At 34.2% G+C, this 27,789-nt stretch overlaps 1 protein-coding gene across 4 annotated transcripts in view; it reads left to right on the top strand.

Moving 5' to 3' along the window:
• Window positions 1–27,789, top strand: part of IPO11 (importin 11) — a 289,809-nt gene that overhangs the window by 73,043 nt on the left and 188,977 nt on the right. For all 4 annotated transcript variants that reach the window (XM_073235815.1, XM_073235800.1, XM_073235804.1 and 1 more), the window contains exons 7-16: window positions 8,751–8,809; window positions 13,030–13,078; window positions 14,495–14,565; window positions 15,891–16,083; window positions 16,767–16,919; window positions 18,206–18,249; window positions 19,916–20,006; window positions 22,174–22,221; window positions 23,005–23,110; window positions 25,874–26,000. In XM_073235815.1, the coding sequence (XP_073091916.1) occupies window positions 8,751–8,809; window positions 13,030–13,078; window positions 14,495–14,565; window positions 15,891–16,083; window positions 16,767–16,919; window positions 18,206–18,249; window positions 19,916–20,006; window positions 22,174–22,221; window positions 23,005–23,110; window positions 25,874–26,000 (941 nt within the window). The remainder of the gene's footprint in view (window positions 1–8,750; window positions 8,810–13,029; window positions 13,079–14,494; window positions 14,566–15,890; window positions 16,084–16,766; window positions 16,920–18,205; window positions 18,250–19,915; window positions 20,007–22,173; window positions 22,222–23,004; window positions 23,111–25,873; window positions 26,001–27,789) is intronic.

The following is a 27,789-nucleotide window of genomic DNA, read 5'->3' as shown; positions in this document are numbered from 1 at the left end:
ATATACACCACATATTCTTTATCCATTCATCTACTAATGGACATTTAGGTTGCTTCCATTTCTTGGCTATTATAAATAGTGCTGCGATAAACATAGGGGGGCATATGTCTTTTACAAACTGGGCTGCTGCATTCTTAGGGTAAATTCCTAGGAGTGGAATTTCTGGGTCAAATGGTATGTCTATTTTGAGCTTTTTGAGGCACCGCCATACTGCTTTCCACAATGGTTGAACTAATTTACATTCCCACCAGCAGTGTAGGAGGGTTCCCCTTTCTCCATATCCTTGCCGGCATTTGTTGTTGTTTGTCTTTTGGACGGTGGCCATCTGGACTGGTGTGAGGTGATATCTCTTTGTGGTTTAAATTTGCATTTCTCTGATGATTAGCAATGTGGAGAATCTTTTCATGTGCTTGTTGGACATCTGAATTTTTTCTTTGGAGAAGTGTCTGTTCAGTTTCTCTGCCCATTTTTTAATTGGATTATTTGCTTTTTGTTTGTTGATGTGCGTGAGTTTTTGTATGATTTGGATGTCAACCCCTTATTGGATATGTCATTTATGAATATATTCTTCCATACTGTAGGATGCCTTTTTGTTATAGTGATGGTGTCCTTTGCTGTACAGACGCTTTTTAGTTTGATATAGTCCCACTTGTTCTTTTTTGTTTTTGTTTCCCTTGCCTGGGGAGATATGTTCATGAAGAAGTTGCTCATGTTTATGTCCAAGAGATTTTTGCCTATGTTTTTTCCTAAGAGCTTAATGGTTCCATGACTTTCATTCAGGTCTTTTATCCATTTTGAGTTTACTTTTGTGTATAAAGTTAGACAATGATCCAGTTTCATTCTCTTACATGTAGCTGTCTAATTTTGCCAACACCAGGTGTTCAAGAGGATGTCATTTCCCCATTGTATATCCATGGCTCCTTTATCACATATTAATTGACCATATATGTTTGGGTTAATATCTGGACTCTCTATTCTGTTCCACTGGTCTATGGGTCTATTCTTGTGCCAGTGCCAAATTGTCTTGATTACTGTGGCTTTGTAGTAGAACTTAAAGTTGGGAGGTGAGATCCTCCCTGCTTTATTCTTCCTTCTCAGGATTGCTTTGGCTGTTCAGGGTCTGTTGTGGTTCCATATGAATTTTAGAACTATTTATTCCAGTTAGTTGAAGAATGCTGTTGGTATTTTGAGAGGGATTGCATTGAATTTGTAGATTGCTTTAGTCAGGATGGCCATTTTGACAATATTAATTCTTCCTAGCCAAGAGCATGGGATGAGTTTCCATTTGTTAATGTCCTCGTTAATTTCTCTTAAGAGTATCTTGTAGTTTTCAGGGTATAGATCTTTCACGTCCTTGGTTAGATTTTTTCCTAGGTATTTTATTCTTTTTGATGCAATTGTGAATGAAATTGTTTTCCTGATTTCTTTTTATGCTAGTTCATTGTTCGCATATAGGAAAGCAACAGATTTCTGTGTATTAATTTTGTATCCCGCAACTTTCCTGAATTTCGGTATTAGATCTAGTAGTTTTGGAGTGGAATCTTTAGGGTTTTTTATGTACAGTGTCATGTCATCTGCAAATAGTGACTTTTTCCTTTCCAATCTTGATGCCTTTTATTTCCTTGTTTTGTCTGATTGCCGCGCCTAGGACCTCCAGTACTGTGTTGAATAAAAGTGGGGAGAGTGAGCATCCCTGTCTTGTCCCCAATCTTAGGTAAAAAGCTTTCAGCTTCTCTCTGTTTAGTATGTTGTTGGCTGTGTGTTTGTCATATTGGTGTTTATTATGTTGAGGTCCTTGCCCTCTACACCCATTTTGCTGAGGGTTTTCATCATGAATGGATGTTGAATTTTGTTGAATGCTTTTTCAGCATCTATGGAGGTGATCCTGTGGTTTTTGTCCTCCATTTTACTGATGTGGTGGATGATATTGATGGATTTTTGAATGTTGTACCATCCTTGCATCCCTGAGATGAATCTGACTTGATCATGATGGATGATTCTCTTGAAGTATTTTTTAATTCAGTTTGCTAATATTTTGTTGAGTATTTTGCATCTATGTTCATTAGGGATATTGGTGTGTCTTTTCCTTTTTTGTGGTGTCTTTGCCTGGTTTTGGTATTAGAGTGAAGCTGGTTTCATAGAATAAGTTTGGAAGTATTCCCTCCTCTTCTATTTTTTGGAAAACTTTAAGGAAAGTGGGTATTATGTCTTTCCTAATGTTGGATAAAATTCAGCAGTAAATCCATCTGGTAAGGGGCTTTTGTTTTGGGGCTATTTTTTGATAACTGATTTAATTTCATTGGTAATTGGTCTGTTTATATTTTCTGTTTCTTCCTTGGTCAGTCTTGGAAGGTTGTATTTTTCTAGGGAGTTGTCCATTTCTTCTAGGTTTTGAAGCTTGTTAGCATATAGATTTTCATAGTATTCTCTCATAATTCTTTGTATTTCTGTGGTATCCAATGTGATTTTTCCTTTCTCGTTCCAGATTCTGTTTATGTGTGTAGATTCTCTTTTCTCTTAATAAGTCTGGCTAGGGGTTCATCTAATTTGTTTATTTTCTCAAAGCACCAGGTCTTGGTTTCATTGATTTTTTTTTTCTGTTGTTTTCTTCTTCTCAATTTTATTTCTTTGATCTTTATTCTGTCCTTCCTACTGCTGACTTTGGGCCTCATTTGTTCTTCTTTTTCCATTTTCAGTAATTGTGACTTTAGACTATTCATTTGGGATTGTTCTTCCTTCTTTAAATAGGTCTGGATTGCTATATACTTTCATCTTAGAACTGCCTTTGCTGCATCCCACAGAACTTGGGGTCTTGTGCTGTTGTTGTTATTTGTCTCCATATATTGCTGTATCTCTGTTTTAATTTGGTCATTGATGCATTGATTATTTAGGGGCATGTTGTTAAGCCTCCATGTGTTTGTGAGCCTTTTTGTTTTCTTTGTACAATTTATTTCTAGTTTTATACCTTTGTGATCTGAGAAGTTGGTTGGTAAAATTTGAATCTTTTTGAATTTACTGAGGCTCTTTTTGTGGCCTAGTATGTGGTCCATTCTGGAAAATGTTCCATGTGTACTTGAGAAGAATGTGTATCCTGCTGATTTTGGTTGTAGAGTTCTGTAGATATCTGTTAGGTCCATCTGTTCTAGTGTGTTGTTCAGTGCCTCTCTCTCTTTACTTAGCTACTGTCTGGTTGATCTGTCCTTTGGAGTGAGTGGTGTGTTGAAGTCTCCTAAAATCAATGCATTGCATTCTGTTTCCTCCTTTAATTCTGTTAGTATTTGTCTCACATATGTCGGTGCTCCTGTGTTTGGTGCGTAGATATTTAGAATGGTTATATCTTCTTGTTGGACTGCCCCCCTTTATCATTATCTAATATTCTTTATGTCTTGTTAGTTTCTTTGTTTTGAAGTCTATTTTGTCTGATACAAGTACTGCAACACCTGCTTTTTTCTCCCTCTGGTTTGCACGAAACATCTTTTTCCATCCCTTCACTTTTACTCTGTGTATGTCTTTGGGTTTGAGGTGAGTCTCTTGTAAGCAGCATATAGATGGGTCTTCTTTTTTATCCATTCTATTACTCTGTGTCCTTTGATTGGTGCATTCAGTCCATTTGCGTTTAGGGTGATTATCGATAGATACATACTTATTGCCATTGCAGGCTTTGGATTCTTGGTTACCAAGGGTTCAAGGGTAGCTTCTTTACTATTTAATCGTCTAACTTTAATTCACTTATATGCTATTATAAACACTGTCTGGTGATTCTTTCTCTCCCTTCTTATTCTTCCTTCTCCATTCTTTATATTAGTGTTTTATTCTTTGCTCTTTTGTGTTTCCCTTGACTGCTTTTGTGGATAGCTGATTTAATTTTTTGTCTTTACTTGGTATTTGGTTGGTCTGCTTTCTTTGCTGTGATTTTGTTTTCTCTGGTGACATCTGTTTAGCCTTAGGAGTGCTTCCATCTAGAGCAGTCCTTTTCAAATACCTTGTAGAAGTGGTTTGTGGGAGGCAAATTTCCTCAACTTTTGCTTTTCTGGAAATTGTTTAATCCCTCCCTCAAGTTTAAATGATAATCTTGCTGGATGCAGTATTCTTGGTTCAAGGCCCTTCTGTTTCATTGCATTAAATGTATCATGCCATTCTCTTCTGGCCTGTAAGGTTTCTGTTGAAAAGTCTGATGATAGCCTGATGGGTTTTTTCCTTTGTAGGTGATCTTTTCTCTCTCTCTGGCTGCCTTTAATACCCTGTCCTTGTGTTTGATCTTTGCCATTTTAATTATCATGTGTCTTGGTATTGCCCTCCTTGGGTCCCTTGTGTTGGGAGATCTGTGGGCTTCCATGGTCTGAGAGACTATTTCCTCCCCAGCTTGGGGAATTTTTCATCAATTATTTCTTCAGAGACACTTTCCCTTTTTCTCTCTCTTCTTCTTCTGTTACCGCTATAATGCGGAGATTGTTCCTTTTGGATTGGTCACACAGTTCTATTAATATTCTTTCATTCGTGAAGATCCTTTTATCTCTGCCTTAGCTTCTCTATATTCTTGTTCTCTGATTTCTATTCCATTAACAGTCTCTTGCACCTCTTCTAGTCTGCTGTTAAGTCCTTCTATTGATTGCTTCATTTCTGTTATCTCCCTCCAGACTTCATCCCTTAGCTCTTACGTATTTCTCTGCTGCTCTGTCAGCATGGTAATGACTTTTGTTTTGAATTCTTTCTCAGGAAGATTGTTTATATCTGTGTTGCCAGGCCCTCTCTCTGGTGTTGTTTGAGTGATTTTGGACTGGACCAGTTTTTTCTGCCTTTTCATGGCATTAGAAGTGACCACCCACAATTGGCATTTGTGTCAGCTGGGAGAGCAAAGTACCTTCCTGTTTGCTGGTCGCCATGCTTTTCTCTGCAGCCTGTGCCGGTTACCCACACACAGGGAGAATTCTCTGGGTTAATCCCCTGAGCTGCCTTGGGTGGGGCAGCCCTTGGGATAGCCTATGGCACTGCAGTGGGTTGCAGACACACTGGGTGTGTTCTTCTGCGAGAATGGCACCCCTTTGTGCCTTCCGGACCTTTCGCTGGGTTCCTCTGCCTGTGCTGGGCAGCTCGTCTAGGTAGGAGTGTCTGGGTCTGGCCCGGTTAGCTGTGTGCTGGGAGAAGACTGCGTGGTTGCTATGGGCGGGCCTGCTCCCCGGCTGGTCTGCAGCAGTGGCGGATCAGCCTGCTTGCTTGCGGTGCCGGTTGGTGCGAATGAACGGCAGGCTGCTTATTGTTGTGAGGGGTTTTCAAGCTGCATTGCCGTCCTTGGTGTTAGGGCTCCTGAAGTTCCTTAAGATTCCAGCCTGCTGGGCTGAGTGTGCCAGGACAATTTTGTCTGCCTGTTAATTCCTTGTCCCTTTAAGATTTTTAAAGCACCCGCTTTCTTTTGTCCCATGGGAGCCAGCTGTGGGGGCTGATTTTACTCTTCTGTTTCCCTAATATTCAGTACACCATGCAGTGTGTGTCTTTGCTCCCAGTGCAGATTACTAGGTTTTGTTATTTAGCAGTCCTGTGCTTCCACTCCCTCCCACTCTGATTCTTTTCCTCCTGCTGGTGAACTGGGGTCAGCGGAGTGCTTGGGTCCCGCTGGTTCACGGCTTTCTGTCTTACCCTTTTTGTGAGATGCTGAGTTCTCGCATATGTAAATGTAGCCAGGCTGTTGTACTCTATCTTCTGGTCTCTCTTTTGGGAATAGTTGTATTTGCTGAATTTTCAAAACATGTATGGTTTTGGGAGGAGATTTCCACCACTGTACTAACACCACCATCTTGAGTGCCAGGTTCCACCTTTATTTGTACCTCATTCTTACTTCGATTTTAGAAGGTGCTTGATGAGGTGCCATCTTGGTTTGTATTTTCTTATGCTTTGCTTGCCGAATGGAGAATATCTTTAACATATTCTCCATTCCGCCTTCCCTGGACTGAGTTGTTTATCCTGATGTTCCGTGGTTCCTTTCCTTTTGAAAATGCTGGCTCAGCTCATTCTCTGTCTTCTTGTCTCTTTGTTTTGGTTGCTGAGGCTCTTCTACTTTGTCCTCTATTTGATCTCAAATGGCCTTTAGCTCTCTTACTGCAGCTCATTTACATCCTTTTGTTTGATTCATAAGTGGTTTTATCATGCTTGCCCTAGTACCTTACGATGCTATCATATGCTTTTGCGCTACTATAATGCATCACCTACGTTAACCATAGACCGGATGCACAAACCCAAACTGCCAACACATTTTGGTGAACCTTGTAGACAAAAGTGTGAATGATTTGAAAGGACTGTTGACAAGTAATTCATTGTACAGGTGGGTTATACAAGTGAGTGGAGATGGTTTTGTCAAAATCCTTAAAGAAGAAAAATTAGAAAACCTTAAATGTTTACCCAGAAAGATTTAGAATAACTGGTATAAGGTTATATATAGAAAACTGTGTGTACTATATTTAGTAATAAAGGAATTTTCATGAGTTCTTTTGATGGTAGAGTTTTACTGCCTTCCTGAGTTCAAAGCCTACCTCCTAATAAAAAGGGTGCAGCTCTGTTACCGGAGATAGGTAAGGTCTTGTTGGAAGAATCAATTGAAGAATGGACTCAGAAGCATTTGAGCTTTATAAGTTTATTTGGAGAATAAAAGATCAGGGAAAGTTGAGTACATGTCTTAAAGTTGGGGCGCAGACTACCCCAGAAGGAGTCATTCTTAGTAAGCAATAGGGATCCTTTTTTATGTAAGGAAGATGATTATTCACTAAGTGGGGTTAGGTTTTAAGGGGAACAGGTGGAGTGTTTTTGGATTTTGGGCTTGCTTCACTCTCATGTCAGGCAGAGGGATTTTGTACTATATTTGTTTTCCGTCAGAACTGTCATGGTGTGGGAGGTATGATTTTTACTATGCCAATGACAGAGAGGTATAATTTTTACTATGTTAATGAGTATATAATATACTCTGGGGTAAAGTTTGTGTCAACTTCTCTTACATGGTGGAACTAGCAGGTTTTGGGCAGTCTGTTACCTGTATTTTCACTCCCCTCATCCCTGGAAAACAGCTTACACAGAATGTTTAGAATGTAAGCAACATTTAGCCGAATGTAAACACCAGCTGAAGTCTTCCTCCCCCTCCCTGCTAATGTCTGGCTATCTACCTACTGTAAGAGTCCTACTTGGTTAGTCTGCTTTAAGCTTTTTAATATTACTCATCTCAAGGTCTTAGATGCCCATTAACATTTCTAAGGCATTCTGACCTGGAAAAATCCCACAGCATTTTCCTTTAAGATAACTATTCTGTATAGCTATAAATATCTATCCTGTTATGAACTAAGAAATACTTAGAACTAGAGTTTTTGTTATATGTAATCTCTGATATTACACCTATGTGCATTTAGTATCTTTTCAATATGCATATATTCATTATTCATTCATCAAACTTATAGGTAGACAAATTGGCACAGGAGAGACAGACATAATAAAATGATTATACAAATACATGTAAAATGACATCTGTGATGGGCCTGTGATGTGATAACTGATAATATGGTCAGAAAAGACTTTGCTGAGAAAGTGATGTTTGAACCAAAATCTTAAAGAATAAGTGGAAGTTAACGAGACAATGAAGGGAGAAAGAAGGGACTCTCCTAGGTAGTGTGGACCATGGTCTCTTGGTGGCAAAGAATGTATCTAGATGAAGGGATACATGAATCCTGTTTTCTCCTATTACGATGCAGTAACTTTTAGTTATATATAATTGATGGAATGAAATGATGGTCTTTGTAGACAGTTGCATTCTAAATCAATTTTTAATTTTTAATACGCTGTCTCTAGACTTGAGTCATGAACACTAACTCTTTAGTTATGTAGATAGCAATGTTATCTATAAAGTTGTTGTGTTAAAACAAAGTAGCTTTGAATTTTGTTCTCTCTTATGCTGTCTTCATACTAGCTGTTATTTAATGTGTTTATACTCAAATAGGATTGTTTTATACTTACTCAAATCTGTGTTAGTTTTCACAGCGAACACACTTGCTAAAGTGTTTTACATATATAACACTATTGAATCCTTCAGTAACCCTCTGAAGTGTGACTTATTAACCACATTTTGCAGATGAAGAATGTGAGATCTAGAAGATGCTGAGAATTATACATTAATAGACATTGGAGCTACAAGATTTAAATCTAGGTCTGACTTCACATCTGTTAGCCTGCTTGTTCCCTGTGTATACCAGTATATAAAATGTGATGCTTACAATTGAGCACTATTGTCTGTTCCAGATTTGGAAATAGAGTGTAATTTTATATCTTTCTATCCCTTTTAGAAGATACATATTTTCATTAATGTAGCCTAGAACTGATTGAAGCTTTCTGATCACTTTTTAAGCATACTTTAAAGCTTTTGGAATGTAGGTACCATTCTCAATTTCAATCTGTAGGAGTTACTGCAGTTGAGAAGTACTAACAATTACAGAAATTAGACCAAATTCTGCAGTACTCTTTCAGAAACATGAGTAGTTAGGATAGGTGAGAAGAACACTGCTTTTGAGTTACAAGAACTTGGTTTTAGTTTTGTCTTTCCACTTAGTAATCAACCAGTGACCAGAGGTTACTTTTCTTTATTTATTAAATGAAAGGATTTAGCTAAATCACCCTTTGGGCTTTATGAGGCTTTGTTATTCTCAGTCTTTATTATAATTATGATTTTAATAGGATAAAATAGGAAAAAGATGCAAATAAAACTTACTTTTACTTTTCAGTGCTGCGTAAGTTAACAGTTAATGGATTTGTGGAACCTCATAAGAATATGGAGGTGATGGTAAGTGAAAGAAGTAATTGATTGATTCTCTATGATTAGTGTTTGATATTTTCCTAATATTATAGAGCTTATTCTTTTTACTTGACATTTATTCAGATGTTTTTATTAAATGATCATCTAGGTTTTTTTAATCATTTTATGTTTGTTAAACTGTATTTTTAGACTTGTGGTCTGTTTTCAGTACATCAAAGGCATTAGTATGTGAAGGAGAGGAAATAGGCCTAGGATAGTTCTCAAGATGTCATGGTACGTTGAAAGTGTTAATTTGAATTTAAATTCAAGTGAACTCCTGTAAATTTGAATCTTACTATAACATTATCAGGTGCATTATAGATAGTTATTTATATCCTTGATATTTCCCTTTGTTTTCATATGTTTAAAATTAATTTTTTTCCCAATGATCATGACATTTATATATACTCTTTGTAGTCTATTAAAAAAATTGTATACAAGAGTGGAAAATCCCATCAGTAAACTCAACAAGTTGTGATATATATTAATTATTGGTATAGAATCATCTACTTTTTCTATGTGCAAAAATATATAGTTGCGTATGTTTTATCCCTGAAGAAAATGGGATTGTTTTGTACTTATTCAAATCTATGTTAGTTTTCACAGTGAATTTAGGTCAGCTAAAATGTTGCTTTCTCTAGACTGCCTTGGGGACTGAATAGAAATTGTAGAAAAAGTACATCTAATTGGGTCTTTGGGTCTGCTTTACTGGATTTGAACAGAGCTACTGTCTTTTTTTTTAAATCTTTAGTATATTGTGTATGTTGGTAAGATTTTGATTGAAATAGTCAATTTAAAAACTAATATACATCAGTATAATGTGATGGCTATTTTGTTCTATAAAAGTGTTACATGCTTATTTTTAAATTAAACAAGGAAACAGGAAATAAATCATTTAAAAACTTAGTATCAAATTTGTAAGTATCTTTAAGACATCTACGCAGTCTTTCAGATGTACTTTCTTCCTCAGGTTTATATAAATGGGACCTACATGTTGTTTCCTTATTTGCTTTTTCTTAAGCTCAATGTATTACAGATATTTTTCTCATGTCAGTAATATTGTTAGAGGTCATATTTTTAACGATTGTATGGTAAATCCGTATGATTACTGTCTGCAGACCAGGTTTTTTAAAAATGATGAAATTAGCATAGGGTTCCTATCATTTACTTGCCTAGTTGTCTGTTGGTGGACATATGGGTTGTTTCCAGCCTTTGATTATTGATAAAAGATGTTAGAATTAACATTTGGGTACATTCTATCATTGTACATCTTTTTAATCATTCTTCAGGATGAATTCCTAGAAATGGAGTTGTTGAGTTAAAGTGTTTACACATTTATAGTATTTATATATATTCCATGCCAGAATATACACAAAAAAACCAACCACAATTTTAAACACTGACACACTTAAAATCTTTATATTTATTGCCTTTTGGCCAAAAAACATTTTCCAGAAAACCAATTTGCTAACTCCCCCTCACTGTAATGAGTGCAAGTTTGATGAAGGTAAAGACTTGGTTTTAATTCACTGTTCACTCCAGAGCTTGAAGTAGTTTCTACCAATATAGTAAATGCTCAGTAATTATTTGCTAAATGGATGAATATATGATATGGAGGAAACGTTATGTCAAAAGGCTCAGTAGTTATCTTTATATGCAATATTATTCTGAGTATCATAAAATTATATTGAGTAGAACATTATGTTCATCAGTTTTTTTTCTTTGAAAATGAATTGATTTGAGTCATATTTTTATAAACTGGAATAGTGGTTTTCAGTAGATACTGTCAGTATTTTTGTGAGCCTTTGACTTTCCTTTCAGAGTCTTCTTTCTACAGAAACTATGTCAACCGTTACTCAGTTTTAAATGCTGTCTTGTAGCATTTAAGATATAATGACTGGTTAGAAAGGGAGTAGAATTTTTAACAATTTAAGGACAACTTTTCAAATAACAAAGATCATAAAAGTAACATGAAACTTAAAAGATGTTTAAGAAACATGATAGTGAGATTTTGGTTTCTGGAGGCAGATTTGGATTTGATTCTTACTTAGCATTTTCCTGATATCATGGTTTCTGGCTATTTATTTATCTTCCCTGATACTGTTTCCTTTTTTGTGATATTGAGATGAAGTAATAGTACCTAAATCACTGGATGTTGTGAGGATTAGGGGAGATAATGATGTTTGTAAGTTGTTCAGCAACTAATGTCCTCTGTAAATTACCACTTAATGGTTATTTTAATTTAATTTCTTACTGTTAATGATGTAACATTAGTCAAGTTACTTAGTTTATTTGGACTACAGATTAGTCAGCTGCCTGTAATTCTACAAATTCCTGATTCTCCTCATGAGCTTACTCAAATTGATAGCCTTTATAATTTTCTACTTATTTTGGAGAACCCTGACTGATACACTAATTTTATTTAGAAAAAAATATGATTCCTCTTTCTTGCAGTTAATTGTAGCTCCAGGGGGAAGTGGTTTTCCTGGCCTGGGGCAAATAAACCGGTGTGACAGAAAGTCAGTCTCAGAAAAGGCTAGACTGGGAGAAACCCTTTTATTGCCCACAATGAGGCCCAGCGTCATTTGTCACTCTCACTCCCTGTCTTCCCCTGCTCCAGTGCACACTAACTTCTCCACCCACCCCTTCTTGGAGAAACTCCACAGCGACGGACAGGTGCCAGACCAGTTACGCAACAGAGGGGAGGAGAGAAGAGCCCTCTCCACCTGTTTCCCCAGAGGCTGCCCTGAGCTGTAGTGGTATATGTAAATGGGCTAAGGCCAGGCAAGAGATTCTGGAAATACTGCAATTTAACCCACATTAATATATGGGACCATTAGACCCTTGTATAAATTTAAACTACATATGGGATCTCAGTGATCTTATTCTTCCTATATCAAAACATTTTGCTATTTCATCACCCTAGGAATAATTTTGTTATTTATCATTTATTCTCAACTAATGCATATAAAAACTGAAATAGTATGAAAATGAAAGAGTGATGGAATTGTCAGAAAGGGAAGCAATAGTGAAATGGTCATCCTGCAGTTTTCTTCTTGGTTGCCCACTGTATTGCATCATCTTTCAAGAAGGTATAAAAGAATATTGGAAAACTCTTTACTCTTACCTTTTGTTTAACACAGTTGAGAATTCAGAATTTTTCATCTTTTTCCCACAATGGCAGGAAGAAGAAAATTGACAGAGTAAGATGTTTTGTAATTTTTAGATGAATGTGAAGATGGATGTTCTCAAAGACACCCAGAGTAGCACTCTAGACCCTAATGGTGATGGTGAAATTATCTAAGTGAAATAGTCTCTAAGTCTTCAAATGATAATATCCTAATTTAACTGTTTTAAACTCAAGAACTGATTAGTGAACAATATATTTCTAAGGACAAAGGAGATACAGCATTCTGTTATAGTTAGTCCTTCATCAAGAAGGCCATCATGGTGTATAGTTATTTTGAGGCAAAAACCTGGATCATCCAATTTGCTAAAAGTACATGTGACATCTTTTATATGTTTTTACACCAAAATTTATTGATACAAAGATGTCTGCAATGTTTAAATTCTTAAAAATTTTAATAAAATTGTTTTTCACTATCCCTTTACATTATATATTTGTATAAAATGTTCATAATTTGTTTCAAAACATATATTAAAAGATAAGGGTCCATAACCAAGTGGTGATGATGGTCTCCTCTGGTATCTGAAGGATAGTATTTAATACTTGAGATTAAGAACCTTCACTTTAGATAATTGGTACCATTTATTCATATATTGAATGCTTATTCCTGGATTCTGTGGTAGAGCAATAAATAACGTAAAATAAAGTTCTGGCTCTCAAGGAGCTTACATTATAGTGGGCAGAGACATAATAGACAAACAGTATGTCAGGGGTTATAAGGGCTGTGAAGAAAAAAAAACCCATAAGGAGAATAGAGTATTTAGTGCAATAAAATGCTTCATGAATAATTTTTTATTTTTTGCAGAGTGATTAAGGTCACTGAAATAAGACATTGAAGAGATGAAATACTATAATTATTTTTTTTGTGGGAGACTTACTTATAATAGTGGAATTTTTTTCCCTTATCTAATTTGAACTTTTTAAATGATGTGATAGATAAGTTTTAGTATCCCCCAAAAAGTGTAAGGCAAATGCTTATGATAGAAGAGATTGAGACTTTAAAAAAAATATTCTTTTCTAGGGATTTTTACATGGAATATTTGACCGTCTAAAACAGTTTCTGGAATGCAGTAAGTACTTCCATAATGTAGTTTTTATTGTAGAATCCTTAATCATTAATAGCTTCTGCTCTGCACTTGCAAATCTGAAGAGAGGCTAAAATCTTTTATCTTCATAGTTAATTCTCTAAAGTTAAATTGGAAGCTCAGCTTTGTCTTCATATACCTATCTTTTCCTGAGTACTGAGGAAACTCTCTCTTAAGAGTCAATGTTGTGTCCATTCCTTCATCTGTATTTGTAGTGCTACTAGTCTGTTCCATGTAGACGTCCACAGCAGTCATATGTTTAACAAATACTCATTAAGTGTAGATCCTATGCCAGATGTTCTTTAGACTTTGTATAGATTCTGTTTTTCTTTAGTACCTTTTACATATTTGTATGATAACAGTTTCCTTAAGTCAACTTTCATTTTGTAAATCTCTTGTTCATTAACTTTCACTGGCTTACCTTTAGGACCCTTTCTAATCCACCACCCCACCTAAGAGAATTCAGCATTTACATTTGTGTTGATCTGTACTGGTGGTCTCTTTGTTATCTTTTTTCCTTCTTTATGATCAAAAACACCTTTGCTTAGGATACATACACAGGATACAAAGATGTGCATGCATGCATGCATGCACACATGTATATTCTGTATACATGTGTTTTTTTATGTGTCTGTATTTCCCCAAATTTGCTACTCTGAAAGATATCTTAGTGTCCTCACTTTTAGGGAGCTGCTGATTATTTTATGTTAGTTATTTTCAGTTTAGTAAAAATATTGTTGAGTCTATTATCAACTGTTCTGGGCACTGTGCATGCAGAGATGAATAAGATAGCTCATAAAGTTTATTTTTCTAAAAACAGTCATTTTTTCTCTGGTATTCCCCATGGGAGAAGCAGAAGGAAGAATAGCAGTCCTTCCCGGAAAGAATAAGATAAATGATGAAACAATATGAAGAGTATGATAAGAGCAGAGTAGTTAATGGGCCTATTGGCATTTTTCTGAAAAATTAATTATGCCAGGGAAATTACCAGGAAAAAATTGTCAGAAGATAAGAAAAATAATGAGCATGTTAATCTTGGAATGCTTTGCTTTTACTTATGTTGCTTGAAAAGTATTTCAACTGTGACTAATTTAGATTTTTAAAGTATGATTCGTGGATAAAATTGTTACCCTTTTACTTTAAAATGGACTGTTTGTATTTTAGGATTAATTTTATGAAATACAGCATGGAGGATTACTGTCTTTTAAGTGCAAATCTTGGTATTGCTTTATAAAAACTATTTTTATGGTTTATTTGTTTAGAGTTGGAAATACCCACTGATGAATTCATAATGTAAAATGTACAAAAAATATCTGATAGTATTTTTGTAAAAAGTTTTGTTATTGTCTTGGTTTTGAATTTATAGAATATTATAAGTACATCTGAATGTTTTTTTAACAGGTAGACATATAGGTACAGACAATGTATGTAGAGACAGACTGGAAAAGACCATCATTCTTTTTACAAAAGTGGTAAGTTTTCTTTTTATCTTAAGTGTATTTCCTCAAATAAAAGACACATACTCAAATTTAGTAAGGAAAATGATATTTTTGTAGGCACATGTTTTCATTTTAGTGTAACTTACTTTATGACTGTTCATAGGAAAACTAAGAAGAACTGCATCTGGAAGCCTTCAGAATGTATATAAAAATTATCTTTACATAACATATATTTTATACATCACCTTGATAGAAAAAAATCTATCCTAGTAAATATTAGAGAAGTTGGTTTCTCTAAAGCTCATTATTCTCAGACCCACTGAAAGAAGCAGAGCTAAAGAAGATACCAGTGCAGCACAGTAGGAAGTAGATCATATGTAGTAGGCAGTATAATTTCAGGAAGTCAGTATATTCATAATGACAGATGGTCATCATCAATATAAACACCTTTTGAATAGAATTATATGGGTACACTTTATGAACTTTTGGGCTTGGGTTGGGAAAAGGGCAAAGAATGGGGTTAGAGCAATAAGGGAGACCTAGTTTGAAGATCATATTGTACTGAAACAGTTGAAGACAAGTAGCAACATTAAATCTGTAGCCTACTTTCCCTTTTTTAATTGAAGGTTTATTAATAGGATTAATGTGTAGTTTGATAGGCTTGATCACACTCAAGCTTTTTTTTTTTGTGGAGGAGAGAGGGTAGTGATGGCAAGAATATAGGTGGTGCTGTGTGTTTCCTATTGCTGCACAGTCAGGAGATACACAACGTCTGATATTTGAAAATGATGAGTGAGCTCTCCATTATAAAGTTCCTCAACAGCCTTTCCCCTTAAGGATCTGTTGAAGACCATTGCCTGTATCCTTGATTGGGGGTTACAAAATGATGGCATTCTAACTTTATTATTCCTTTTGCATTATTAACTGGAATTCTTCTATAAAGAAGAAATCTTCCTCAGTCAACTATTTGATGCATTGAAATACAGTTAATGCAGTCAAGGCAGGATAATTTTTTGATTCTTTGCCTTTATCACTTTTTAAAGGCCTATCTTTTGTATACTTACATTTTTTAAATCATATTTATCTATTGTTATCAAATTAAGTATGAAGTGGGTCTATTTTGAGCCCTCCACTAGAAATAATAGAAAGTTCTTATTATGAGGTATAATCCATATTGTATCATGTACCTTAAGAAGCATATTACATGTACATTACATGTGGAACTGCATATACACAGACTTGCTGCCAAGATTAAAAACTTGATGAACCTTTATTTTCAAAGTTATAAGATTTATTTATATATGATTATATTTCTATATGAATTTGGGGAATATACATTTTAATTTTTTTCTTTATAGCTTTTGGACTTCTTGGATCAGCATCCCTTTTCATTTACTCCTCTAATTCAAAGATCACTGGAATTTTCTGTAAGCTATGTATTTACGGAAGTTGGTGAAGGTGTTACATTTGAACGATTCATTGTCCAATGCATGAATCTTATTAAGATGATTGTTAAAAATTATGCTTACAAGCCATCCAAAAATTTTGAAGGTAATGCTTACTGGTAGTTTTACTATTTGTATTTCAACTTCCTTATTTCACTCTAAGTGTGAAGTAATTGCTATTTTTATGTAGGTTTTTTGAAGTTCACTTATTTTAAGCTTGAAAAATAAATTGTTGCTGGGACATGAAATACAGATAAGTATTAGATTCTTTAATATGTGAAACTAAGCTTTTAAAAACCATACAGTGCATTTAGTAAACTATCTTTTGTAGCACAATGGAAGATTGAAACCTAGAGATTTTAAACATTAAGTATACAGTAACTGCTGCAGCTCATGTTGTAGGCTGTATTTATTTGTACAATTAAAAGTTTTCTTTGACTTTACACAAAGTGAAGTTGTTTCTGGACAAGTTAAATTGTGATACTATTTGAATATCATTCATGTGCATGTGTACTGAGATGAATGAGAAGATTTTGTGGAAGAGAGAGACATAAGTATGATGTATATAAATCATTTCAGGATGGTGTAATACTGTAGCATGGTAATGTCCAAGCTGTAGTGGTAAAACCAGAAGCAAGACTGATGTGTGTGGTATGAATAAAGGAGAGTGTCTGTGAGAATGCCATAATGTCTTTTCCCCCAAGAGTGTGTTTTTAAATTTATTCAAGTTATGTAATCCAACTTGGGCAGAATGTTTGTACAACTGACTTGGAAATTTTATTTTTCTAGATAGCAGCCCTGAAACTCTTGAAGCTCATAAGATTAAGATGGCATTCTTCACATATCCCACTTTGACAGAGATATGTAGAAGATTAGTGTCTCATTATTTTCTATTAACTGAAGAAGAACTGACAATGTGGGAAGAAGACCCAGAAGGCTTTAGTAAGAATCAATTTTTCAGTTTTTGCATGTCTTTTCTCCCCTTCCATAAATATGTATCATCTATTTGAATACATATGATAATATTGTGTTTTAGTATAGCGTTTTTAGTCTGAGAATTATGGTTTTTAAAAATTATTATCCTCTCAGCACAAATTGAGAAGCAGAAAATGAATGACTCTTTAAATACAGAATTTTCTCTGGAAAGAAAACTTTTATTAAAGTTTTAGATGTTCTTATGAAAATATCATATAGTTTAAAACAAAACTATAAAATTAACTATATTATCAGGTCAGTTTCTACTTTGTGAATCGTTCCTTATGATTGGTTATTTGTGGAAATGTTTATTTCAGAAAGAAATTTAGAGGTGAAAATTTCTGAATTTCTGAATAGGTTATCTTTTTAAATTTTAAATTAAAATTAATTTTTTGATGGTTAAAATGTTTCTAAAGATCTTTTTATCTGTTGGAATTTTGTTAGTAGATAGGATAAATAAACAGGGTTCTTTCTACACAAAAACAAGGAATTGTGTGTCTAGTAGAAGTACCTGTGTGTGAAAAAAGTTCTTGTGTGTGAATTACTTTTGCCATGGTCAGACACAGGCCAGACTTTAGTCTTTGTTTAATCCCTTTTGCTGGGTGCCTTTGTGTTTCCTGATATTTTCAGAATGCCTTAAACATTTTGGAAGTCTTATCTTTGTCCTCTTTTTGTCATTTAAAAGTAATTTTAGTTCATTTAGAAAATATTGCAGTGCACTGTGCAGTGCATCCTCCTTTGTTTTTGCCTTTTCTCTTAGCTAAAATCTTACGTTGCTTTCTTTTGCAGTATATGTAAAATTGTAACATGAAACACAGAATCCCTAGATTGTTTGAAATGCCTGAAGTATCTTACTTTAAATATAGGAAATTTATAGAAAATGTGACTAATCATTTTAACTTGTAAAACAGGAATTGAAATGAATCTCAGGCTAGTAGTGATAGTGTATCAGGTGACATCAGATACTCTGGAAGTGAAGAGTACTGTGAGTTTTCTTCCATACATGAAAGTGAGAATGCTTATAGATGTTAATACTTGACAGGTGACTGGGATACACACAAATATGATCTGTAGCTGACAGTAAAGAAATCTGTGTAAGACCTTGTGTTCCCAGTGATTTGCTTTCAGTGTTATGTTAAAAACAATTCACAGAAATACACTGATATTAGTTAAAATCTTTGTTTTTCAAGCTGAGGTTTTGGAAACATGATTACATTTCTGGAGAGCATCATTTGTCATGTTTTTAATTGCAGCAGTGGAAGAAACAGGAGGAGATTCTTGGAAATACAGTTTGAGGGTAAGTTGATTTGATTGATTAAAAGAAAAATTGATAGGCGACAAGCTTAACGGTTTTATAACTCTTGTGTAAAAAAGGGTACTCTATTGAAACTCCGGGTGGGGTAGGTGAGGGGGATAAAGAGGCACAAAAATCTCAATCATGTAAGTTGGTCATGGGCATGGAAGTAGCATGGAGAATATAGTCAGTGGTTCTGTAACATCTTGCTATGTTGACAGATAGTAACTGCATTAGTTGGGTTGAGGATTCAATAATGTGGGTAACTGTTGAACCACTGTGTTGTATACTTGAAACCATTATAATATTATGTATCAACTATACTTCAATTTAAAAAAATACACTTAAAAAAGAAAAAAAATTCTAAGCATTAATTCAGACAGACAGAAAGCTATTTATAATTGCCAGAATCTGTATTTGAGAGGGAACTACTTAATTAAGTTATGAACTTTAATCTGAAAGGGTTTTTTTTGTTGTTCTTAAGTTGGGGGTTTGCAAGCAATTTTCTTTATTTTGCAGTTAAACTGATTATCATTTCAAAAATAGGAAATGTTATTTAAAGGGAAAGCTTCCTCTTTTTGCTAGAATGATTTTTTTCTCTCTTAAGTATTAAATTAATTATATAGCTCCTTTTGATAACTTTATTTCTCTTATACCTAGTATCGTTCTCAGAGACCAGCCCATTGCTTTTATTTATACAATGCTTTTTAAACATATATTTTGCCACCAGCTTTTGAGGAAGGTTTCTCAGAGATAGTCTTTAACTATTTTTTTTTTGTGGTGATTTGTGTTTATATAATTTGTATAAGTTGCCATTATTTTTCTAAAAATGTATGTAAGTGTTATGTTCTTAGTTTCATAAGTTTACGCAGAAAACGAGAGATTATAAGGCAGAAATTATTGGTGTTTTAAAATTAAGAAAAAGAGTTAAGGTTTTGGTGTTTTTAAAGCTTTCTCTTAGGGAAAATTTCACCCCCCCATCTTGGATTATTTTGAAGTGTATATCTGAGATGAAATATCATTTTATCTGTACATATTTCAGTATGTATATCTGTAAGGTTTCTTTGTAAACAGAAGCACAGTACCTCAAAATTTAATTATAATTCCTTTATATTATGAAACAGTTTTTGATTCAGTGCTTTTAAGAACCAAAATGAATCATCTTTATTGTAGCTGACACTGTTTTCTGTTATTGTTTGTGTCTGTTGAAAGAAACACTACTCTCTGTGGAGAATTGAATTCATGAGTTGCTATTGTTACTTATGTCACTGCTAAGAATACATATAATCTTTAGCATATTGATTCCTTGACAGTCACTTACAGTTCTATAAATGAATGTGGCTCCTGATTGCATTTTTAATTTAAAGAATTATTAATTAAAAATGTGAAGTGTTTCCTCCTTGTAGTTTAACATTTTTAAGTGCATAGTAATCCCAAATGATTGAAATACTGAAATAACTTTCTCTATCTTATGAACTAAACTTTTATAATTTGATTTTATTTCCCACTGTGATTATAAAAAATAGTAATCTACTTTAAAAACGTTAAGAATTGGAAACATTTTCAGTCTTAAGATTTTAAGAACGAGTGTTTTTTGCTTTATTATATAATTAATTAGTACAATGTAACATTGTTTTCATTAGAAATTTATGTGCTTTTCCCCCTCCAGCCTTGCACTGAAGTACTATTTATAGATATATTCCATGAATATAATCAGACTCTTACTCCTGTACTTCTAGAAATGATGCAGACACTTCAAGGTGAGGTATATTTTGTGATACTTTGATTTATCTATCAATTAATATTCAGTTAAAATAATTTGAGTGCCTGTTATATAAAGCGCACTGTTTCCCAGATCATATAATCGATAAGAATTTGAGAAAGACTGAGTTTGTTCTCTCCAGAAGGGGTGACTGTCAGGATAGAAAATAAGAATGGCCAGTTCACAATAGAAGGCCATGAGATAGGCCTTAAATGTGATAGTTAGATTTTGCTATCATAATATACTAGCAACATAAGTAAAATAGCAAGAGGTCAAGTATATTGCTTGGGGAAATAGTCTGTTCTGGAGCACATTGTGTGAAATAGTGGGAGAAAAGGTTAAAATAAGAAGTGTTAGCTTCAGAATGGTGGCACTGAGAATAGAAAGAAGGTAGTGGATTTAAGAGAGAATGTAAAGTGAACTTTCTGACATTTTGCACTTTGCACACATGTAATTATTTTAGTCTTAACAATGATTGATCATTTCTGACTTCTCTGGTATACTATAAATTTCAGAGCAGGGGCAGTGATCACATCTGTTTTGTTCACACATTATTTCTAGCACCTTGGCACTCAGTAACTGTTGATTGATTGATTGACTTTTGGCAAATAATTGTGCTGAACAAGGGGAAGTGATCAAATGAGACTGACCCTTAGAGCTTAATGACAGGGAAAATGGTTAGTAGTAGTGGTTAGAGATAGAGCTTTACTTTTGTGGTGTGTGTATAAGGGGCTTTGGGGGAGGAAAAGAGGTTCAAGGACAGGACCTGAGACTTTCTTCTTTAGGGATATGAGGAGGTGAAGGCCTCTGGAAACTATCTTAGAGGTATGAGGAGAAGTTTGGGGGTGAATCCTGGAGAGCAGCATGTCCAGTAGGGTACAGTGCTGTAAGAGGCAAAAAGCAGGAGCATCTTCTGAGGCAACAGGTAATATGATTGGGTGGACAGGGACTCATTGTAAGGAATCGGGACTGAGTAGGTGTTGTTGTAAGGAAACAACAGCTAGAAGATCTCCTGTAGGGAAGGAGATTTCTGGTTATGTTTGTAGTAGTTAGAGAGTAGCTCACTTTTTTAGGCTTTTTTTCTCTTAAAAACCTAATAGTTTCTGCTTACATTATAAATCAAGGCAAAAAATGAGCTCAGTCAAGTTTTACTGTGTTTATTTTTAAAGATAATTTGAGCATTAATTGTTATTTTCATATGGATTGATTTATAATATAGTTATTTACTGATTTCCTAATGCAGGATTACAAGTTGTTAAATCTGATATATTTATACTTGCTTAAGTTACTTTTTTGGTTGAGTTTAGAATATTATTGCTGTTTTCTCTCTTCCATTCATTTTTTTTTTTTAAAACCGTGACAGGAAAGTGGATATGCTATTTTTAGATTATTCTCTGATAAGTTGCTGTATGCTGGTAAGGTTTTCATTGATTTCATAGTTCAGTTTTCTTTCTAGTTTTGGAGCAGTTTGCTTATTTAGGGCAATACTTGCTCTCACTTATTATACTAGTGAGCTTAAGAATTCCTATTTAACAGCAGAAGAGTGCTTTGATAAACCTGCTAGAAATCTTTCTTTTCTACAGGAATGCACTTATTAAGTAAACTGTGTTTTTCATGTCTTAACCATTGTATTCTCCTTTCTAGATAACAGAGATGGCCAACTTTTTATTCTAAAGCTTCCACATTACATAATGGCTATCACCTTTCTGTTTGCACTTTTCATTTTGTTGTCACCCTTTAATGTACTGTCTATAACGTGGTTTATTTTTTATGTTTAGAGCTTCTTGTGTGGATTGCCCCATTCTACTTTTTTTTTTTCTTTTTTCTTGTAAGATTTATCTAGTCTTTCTTTTAAGAATTTTCTTTTCTAATCAGGATCTAATGCAGCACTTAGCAGTTTGTGGCATATATTTCCTAGAATATTGCTTGACATAACATTTTCCAAATATGTTATAATGACTTTTAAAATTATAATACGGCTTTACATTTTGTACCTGTGTTCTCTAATAGTGATGATAACAAAACTTAGACTTACCTTGTACATCTATATATATATTTAATATCACAAAATTTACTGTCCTTAACTGAATCAAGAAACTAACAAATTGGGTTTAAATAAAATATTTTTAAAAAATGAATTTTATTTATTGATACCTATTTTTCAGGGCCCACTAATGTGGAAGATATGAATGCAGTCTTAATCAAAGATGCTGGTATGTTAACTAAAGTGATTTGGAAATACTTATTTCTTCGTTAGGTGGTGTGTTTGTTTTGGGGCAGGTGTATGCTATGAGAGAGGATATACAAGGGTGTCTAAAATATAGGAACTTTCTGGCTGGGGAGATAGATAACCAAGTAAGCAGGCAGTTGATTATAACAAGTACCAGTTGATTCATGCTAAAATAGATGGTATTAGGGTAGTACTATGGAAAACCACAAAGTTTTTTTTGGTGTGCCTATGGCAAGGCTCCTAAAGAGGTGTAATATGAGAACACCAAGATACATGGGAGTTAGCAAGGGGAGGAGCGGTATGGGAAGAGGGTTCTAGACAGAAAGAGCAGTATGTACAAAAATTTAAAGGGAAGAAGAGCAAACACAGTTAAGTTTTGAACTGAGAGTGTTTTGGTTTAATTGTAACCTAAAGGATAAGGGTTTGAAATAAGAGATGGAGGTGGAAAGAGGAAGTAGGGAGTAGATTATAAAATACTGCATCCATTTGGAAATAGATATTATCTTGTAATTTTTATAATTTGACTTGAATATTTTTAAATGCAATTTTCTGTTTGAAAGCACTAAGGAGTATTAAGAGAAAGCAGTATAAAGTTACTTAAATAATGTCTAAATAATTTGTCTTATTAGCATATTACATGTTTCTGTTTATTAAAATATTTTGTTTCAAAGTAGTCCCTCAGGCTTAGTTTCTTATATAAGAATACTTAGCATTTGGCCCAGTATCTGAAATTACTAATTTTTTTTTTCTCAAATCTTCTTTTTAGTGTATAATGCTGTTGGATTAGCAGCTTATGAACTGTTTGACAGTGTTGATTTTGATCAGTGGTTTAAAAACCAACTTCTTCCAGAATTACAAGTCATTCACAATAGGCAAGTATAAAACTTTGTATTTATTATACACCTGTTTTACTTTATTGATTTTCAGGTGAAGCCATCATTACAATTGTTTAAAATTTTAAAGTCTTGGTATGACTTAGTCGAGAGTGTCTAGTGAAGAAAAAAGTAAGACTTTTGAATCTTGTAATTGAAAAATAAGCAAAACTGTTCTTATTTTACTTCAAATGTGAGTTGTGACATGTGTGAAGTATTTCATGTTAGATAAAATATTTTGCAGGAGAAAGTTTTATGCAAATTAAGCGAAGATGGAGATCTTTAAATTCTAGAATGATAATGTGTGAAAAAGGAAACCAGTTGGAGGCTTACCAGGGACTAGACATTGTGTCAGAAGTAGTCTAATAAAAGTAATATCCATGAAATGTGATTTCCTTGGGGTCACACAAAGTGTTCTGCAAGTCTTTTGGGAAAGAGTAGAGTATAGAGTAGCATATAGAGACACTATGGCAAAAAGCATCTGGACACATGTTAGGCTCAAATTGAGGTACCTTAATTCAATGGTATACATCTATCTGACATTTAATAGGACTTTTGTCCAATTCTTATGTTTCATGTGCATTTTCAAGAGTTTTCTAGATTTTTTTCTTTTAGTTTCTACAGTTTACAATTAGAGACTTAAAAAAATTCCAAGAAACTTTTTTCTTGTTTTGAATTGTATAGTTCTGTTGATTTATTTCTATACATATGATGCCTAGCACATAGCCATAGTAGCATTTCATGACTACATTAATGAATAAATAGAAGGCCATCCGTATATGAATCATTTTATAAATATTTAGAGTCATACAATTGTAAAGCTGGAGATCCTTTAAAAGTAATTTTGACGAGTAATGAACTGTGTATCTATTCAGTTACTCAGTCATTTAGTCAATCAACAAACATTTTCAAAGTTGGAATTTGTCACATCCTGTGGAGTCAGTGGTTAATAGGATGAACTATGACTCTGCCCTCGGTGCAGGTGAGGCTTTGAGGGTAAGTCTTCCATAGGGAGACAGATGTGTGGCTTAATTGTCTTTAAATCCTAGAGGTTATTTAGTCTAGACCTGTACTTTCCAGTATAGTAGGTAGTACATATGGCTCTTGAGCACTTGAAATGTACTTAATGCAGCTGAAGAAATGACTTTAATTAACTAAAATTTAAATTTAAAAACTAAAGCAGTATAAAATATGTATTGATTACATATTGAAATAATATTCTGGATGTATTGAGATAAATAAAAATATCATTAAAATTTCACCTCTTTTTACTTATCATTACATGGATACTAACATATAAATTTGCATTTTTGTCTTGCATTAAATTTCTTTTGGACAGATTTGATCTAGACCATGTTTCTCAAATTTTAATGTGCATATGAATCACATTGGTGATTTTGTTAAAATGCAGGTTCTGATTTAGGTTTTAGGTCTAGGTCTGGGTCAGCTTATGTGATTCTGTCATGCTACCAGGAGATGATGCTACTGGTCCAGGGACTACTCTTTGAGGAACAAACTGATCTTAACTCTGCCCAGAAGTGACTGTGATCTTGGAATTTGACCTTTCTCAACTTCATTTTCTTGAATTGGAATAGAATGTTGACTCTGGTAATTCCAAAGATGATAGTCCAAAATTGGTGGTTCTGTGGTTCCTTCTTTGTATTCTATTCAAGTTTTGTTTGCTTTCACTATTGGGACTCTGTTTTACAATCAGCCCCTATTCCTTGAGATGGCATTTTTTTGTTCTCTGCCCCAAATACTATTTATCATAAAGGCTATTCAAGTGCCATCCCCCTCTGCCCACTCTTTCTCTTCCTTTTTTGAAGTCCTAGAATATGTCGTTGCATTCTGCAGTTCTTTAAGGTGTGTTGTTATAAACATTTTGAGGACAGGGAATACTTATATTTTTTCAGATTCAGTGGTCAATTTTCTCTATGTGCTTAATCATCCTATGAGACTCTTAATTTTGTAAAGAATGTGGTATATTCATTAGCTTATTCTGTTTACATCCAGGAATAAATATCATCTTGGCACTAAAATTTATGTAATTTCAAGAAGAGACTTTATGGGTGGAATTCTTGGACACAATTTTTTGTGGCTTTGTACTTTTTCTCCTTGCTTAAAGAATCTTTATTTCCTTTAGCACATGTGACCATAGAGAAAGAAATGTATGTACATGTTACTACATGCATCTTTTCTACAACTTTTAAAATGTAAATATTTTTTTATAATCTGAGCCACATTCTGTAAGGGCCCTTCTGAAAAAATTAGAGAATTTAGATGAAAGCAATGTAAATATGTATGAATATTTTATGAGTTTGAAAATCTCTCACAATGTTCTGAAAATAATCTTTGGAAGATTAACAGAATTGGAATTGGAAAATTGAATATAGGACCTCCTATATCACTACTTTTTGGGGTCTCTTCAACCTTAGGGTTTGGGACATTAGCTATCCTGTTTGGAATAACTGGTTTTGGTTACTTGAGGAACACAAATGGACTTGGTTTTTATGTACATATCATGTAACATTTTAACATAAAATAATTAGATATATAATATGTCTGCCTGAGTCTTCAATTTTTTAGATCATAACTTTATTGTTATTTATACTGCTGTATGTTTAGAAGTAGCCTTTTAATTTTTATTATAAAAATACAGGTTGCTTTCTTACTGTATTTTAGATTTAAATGATGAAATATGCTAAGTGAAATAGACTTCTTAAAATATTTAATATTTTAATTTCATGGTTTTCCTCTATCTAGGTATAAGCCCTTGCGACGTAGGGTGATTTGGCTTATCGGTCAGTGGATTTCTGTGAAATTCAAGTCTGACTTCAGACCCATGTTGTATGAGGCAATTTGTAACTTGCTTCAAGATCAAGATTTAGTGGTATGTTTTTTAAATGTCTTAAAAGAGTTATAAGTTGAACTTCAAATTCAGAAACAGTTTTATCTTTATTTAGAATGTTGGTGGCCTTTCACTGCTTAACTTGCTCCTTGGTGAGCAGTTTGATTTGAGGGAAGAAAGCCCTTTGATTATATTTGCTTTTGCCATCACTAGTCATTGAAAAAGGATTTAACCAAACTACTATTCTAAAATAACTTGTAATTGTTTAGTAAGAGTAAAAGAAGACATTTTTAAAAGATCATTTTACAGCTTACATTGTTTATTTTTTTTCACTCTGGGAGAAATTTGTCATTCTTACATTTGAAATAGGACCATAATCTATTACATCCTTACTGTTATTTCTTTCTTTGACTCTCATTTTCGAGTTTTTCTTTTTAAGCCTTTGGAATTGTTTCTTTTAGGACATTTTCTTTATAGTGTCCACATAAGATTGATTTTATGTTGCTGAAAACTTGATAATGGCTTCTTTGTTTCTTTATTCCCCTTCAAAGCAGGAGCTTTTGCTGCTGTATTAAATAGATCACTTAAGGAGGTTTTTTTTAAGAAGTTCAACATTATGTAGAATAGATTTTTTTCCCCTACTTGAGCTTTATTGTATGCCTGATTGAGTATATTCATGACTTAATATACATTTACTTTGTGTTGGGCTTAGGTTTGACTCCAGCATAAACTTTAAGAAAAAAGTGAATCCAATTATCTGAGTTTCAGATTAATTTATGTGCACATCTTCCAGTTTCCCCAAGCCCACCTGTTTTCTGCCTCTCCACTTAGCTTTTCAGCCTTTGCTGTGGAATGACACAGTTCTCTCAGTCCCACACTCTCTATACACTTAACAACCAGCTCTTTTCCACCCCAGTGGATTAAAGGCTTCTCAGCAAATTATGGGAAACTGTAAAGGATGGGAGTAGACACTACTTTACTTTTTCTTTTTTAGCTCCTGCTGCAAAATAAGGGGAGTATCTATTATTTATTTTATTTATTTTTATTTATTTTTATTTTGATATCACTAATATACAATTACATGAGGAACATTATGTTTACTAGACTCCCCCTGTCACAAAGCCCCCACCCGACAAATCCCATTACAGTCACTGTCCATCAGTGTAGTAAGATGCTGTAGAATCACTACTTGTCTTCTCTGTGTTGCACAGCCCTCCTTGTGCACCCACCCTACATTATACATGCTAATCATAATGCCCCCTTTCTTTTAATTCCTCCCCTTATCCCACCCTTTCCACCCATCCTCCCCAGTCCCTTTTGCTTTGGTAACTGTTAGTCAATTCTTGGGTTCTGTGAGTCTGCTGCTGTTTTGTTCCTTCACTTTTTTCTTTGTTGTTATACTCCACATGTGAGTGAACTCATTTGGTACTTGTTTTTCTCCACCTGGCTTGTTTCACTGAGCATAATACCCTCTAGCTCCATCCATGTTGTTGCAAATGGTAGGATTTTTTTTCTTCTTATGGCTGAATAATATTCCACTATGTATATATATGTACCACCTCTTCTTTATCCATTCATCTACTGATGGACACTTAGGTTGCTTCCATTACTTGGTTATTGTAAATAGTGCTGTGATGAACAAGGATGCATTTGTCTTTTTCAAACTGGCTGCTGCTGCATTCTTAGGGTAAATTCCTAGAAGGGGAATTCCTGGGACAAATGGTATTTTTATTTTGGCTTTTTGAGGAACCTCTATACCGCTTTCCACAATGGTTGAACTAGTTTACATTCCCACCAGCAGTGTAGGGTTCCCCTTTCTCCACAACCTTGC

This window comes from Manis javanica, chromosome 1 (assembly GCF_040802235.1).
Source record: "Manis javanica isolate MJ-LG chromosome 1, MJ_LKY, whole genome shotgun sequence".
NCBI lineage: Eukaryota > Metazoa > Chordata > Mammalia > Pholidota > Manidae > Manis > Manis javanica.
This window is presented reverse-complemented; position numbering and strand designations above follow the sequence as displayed.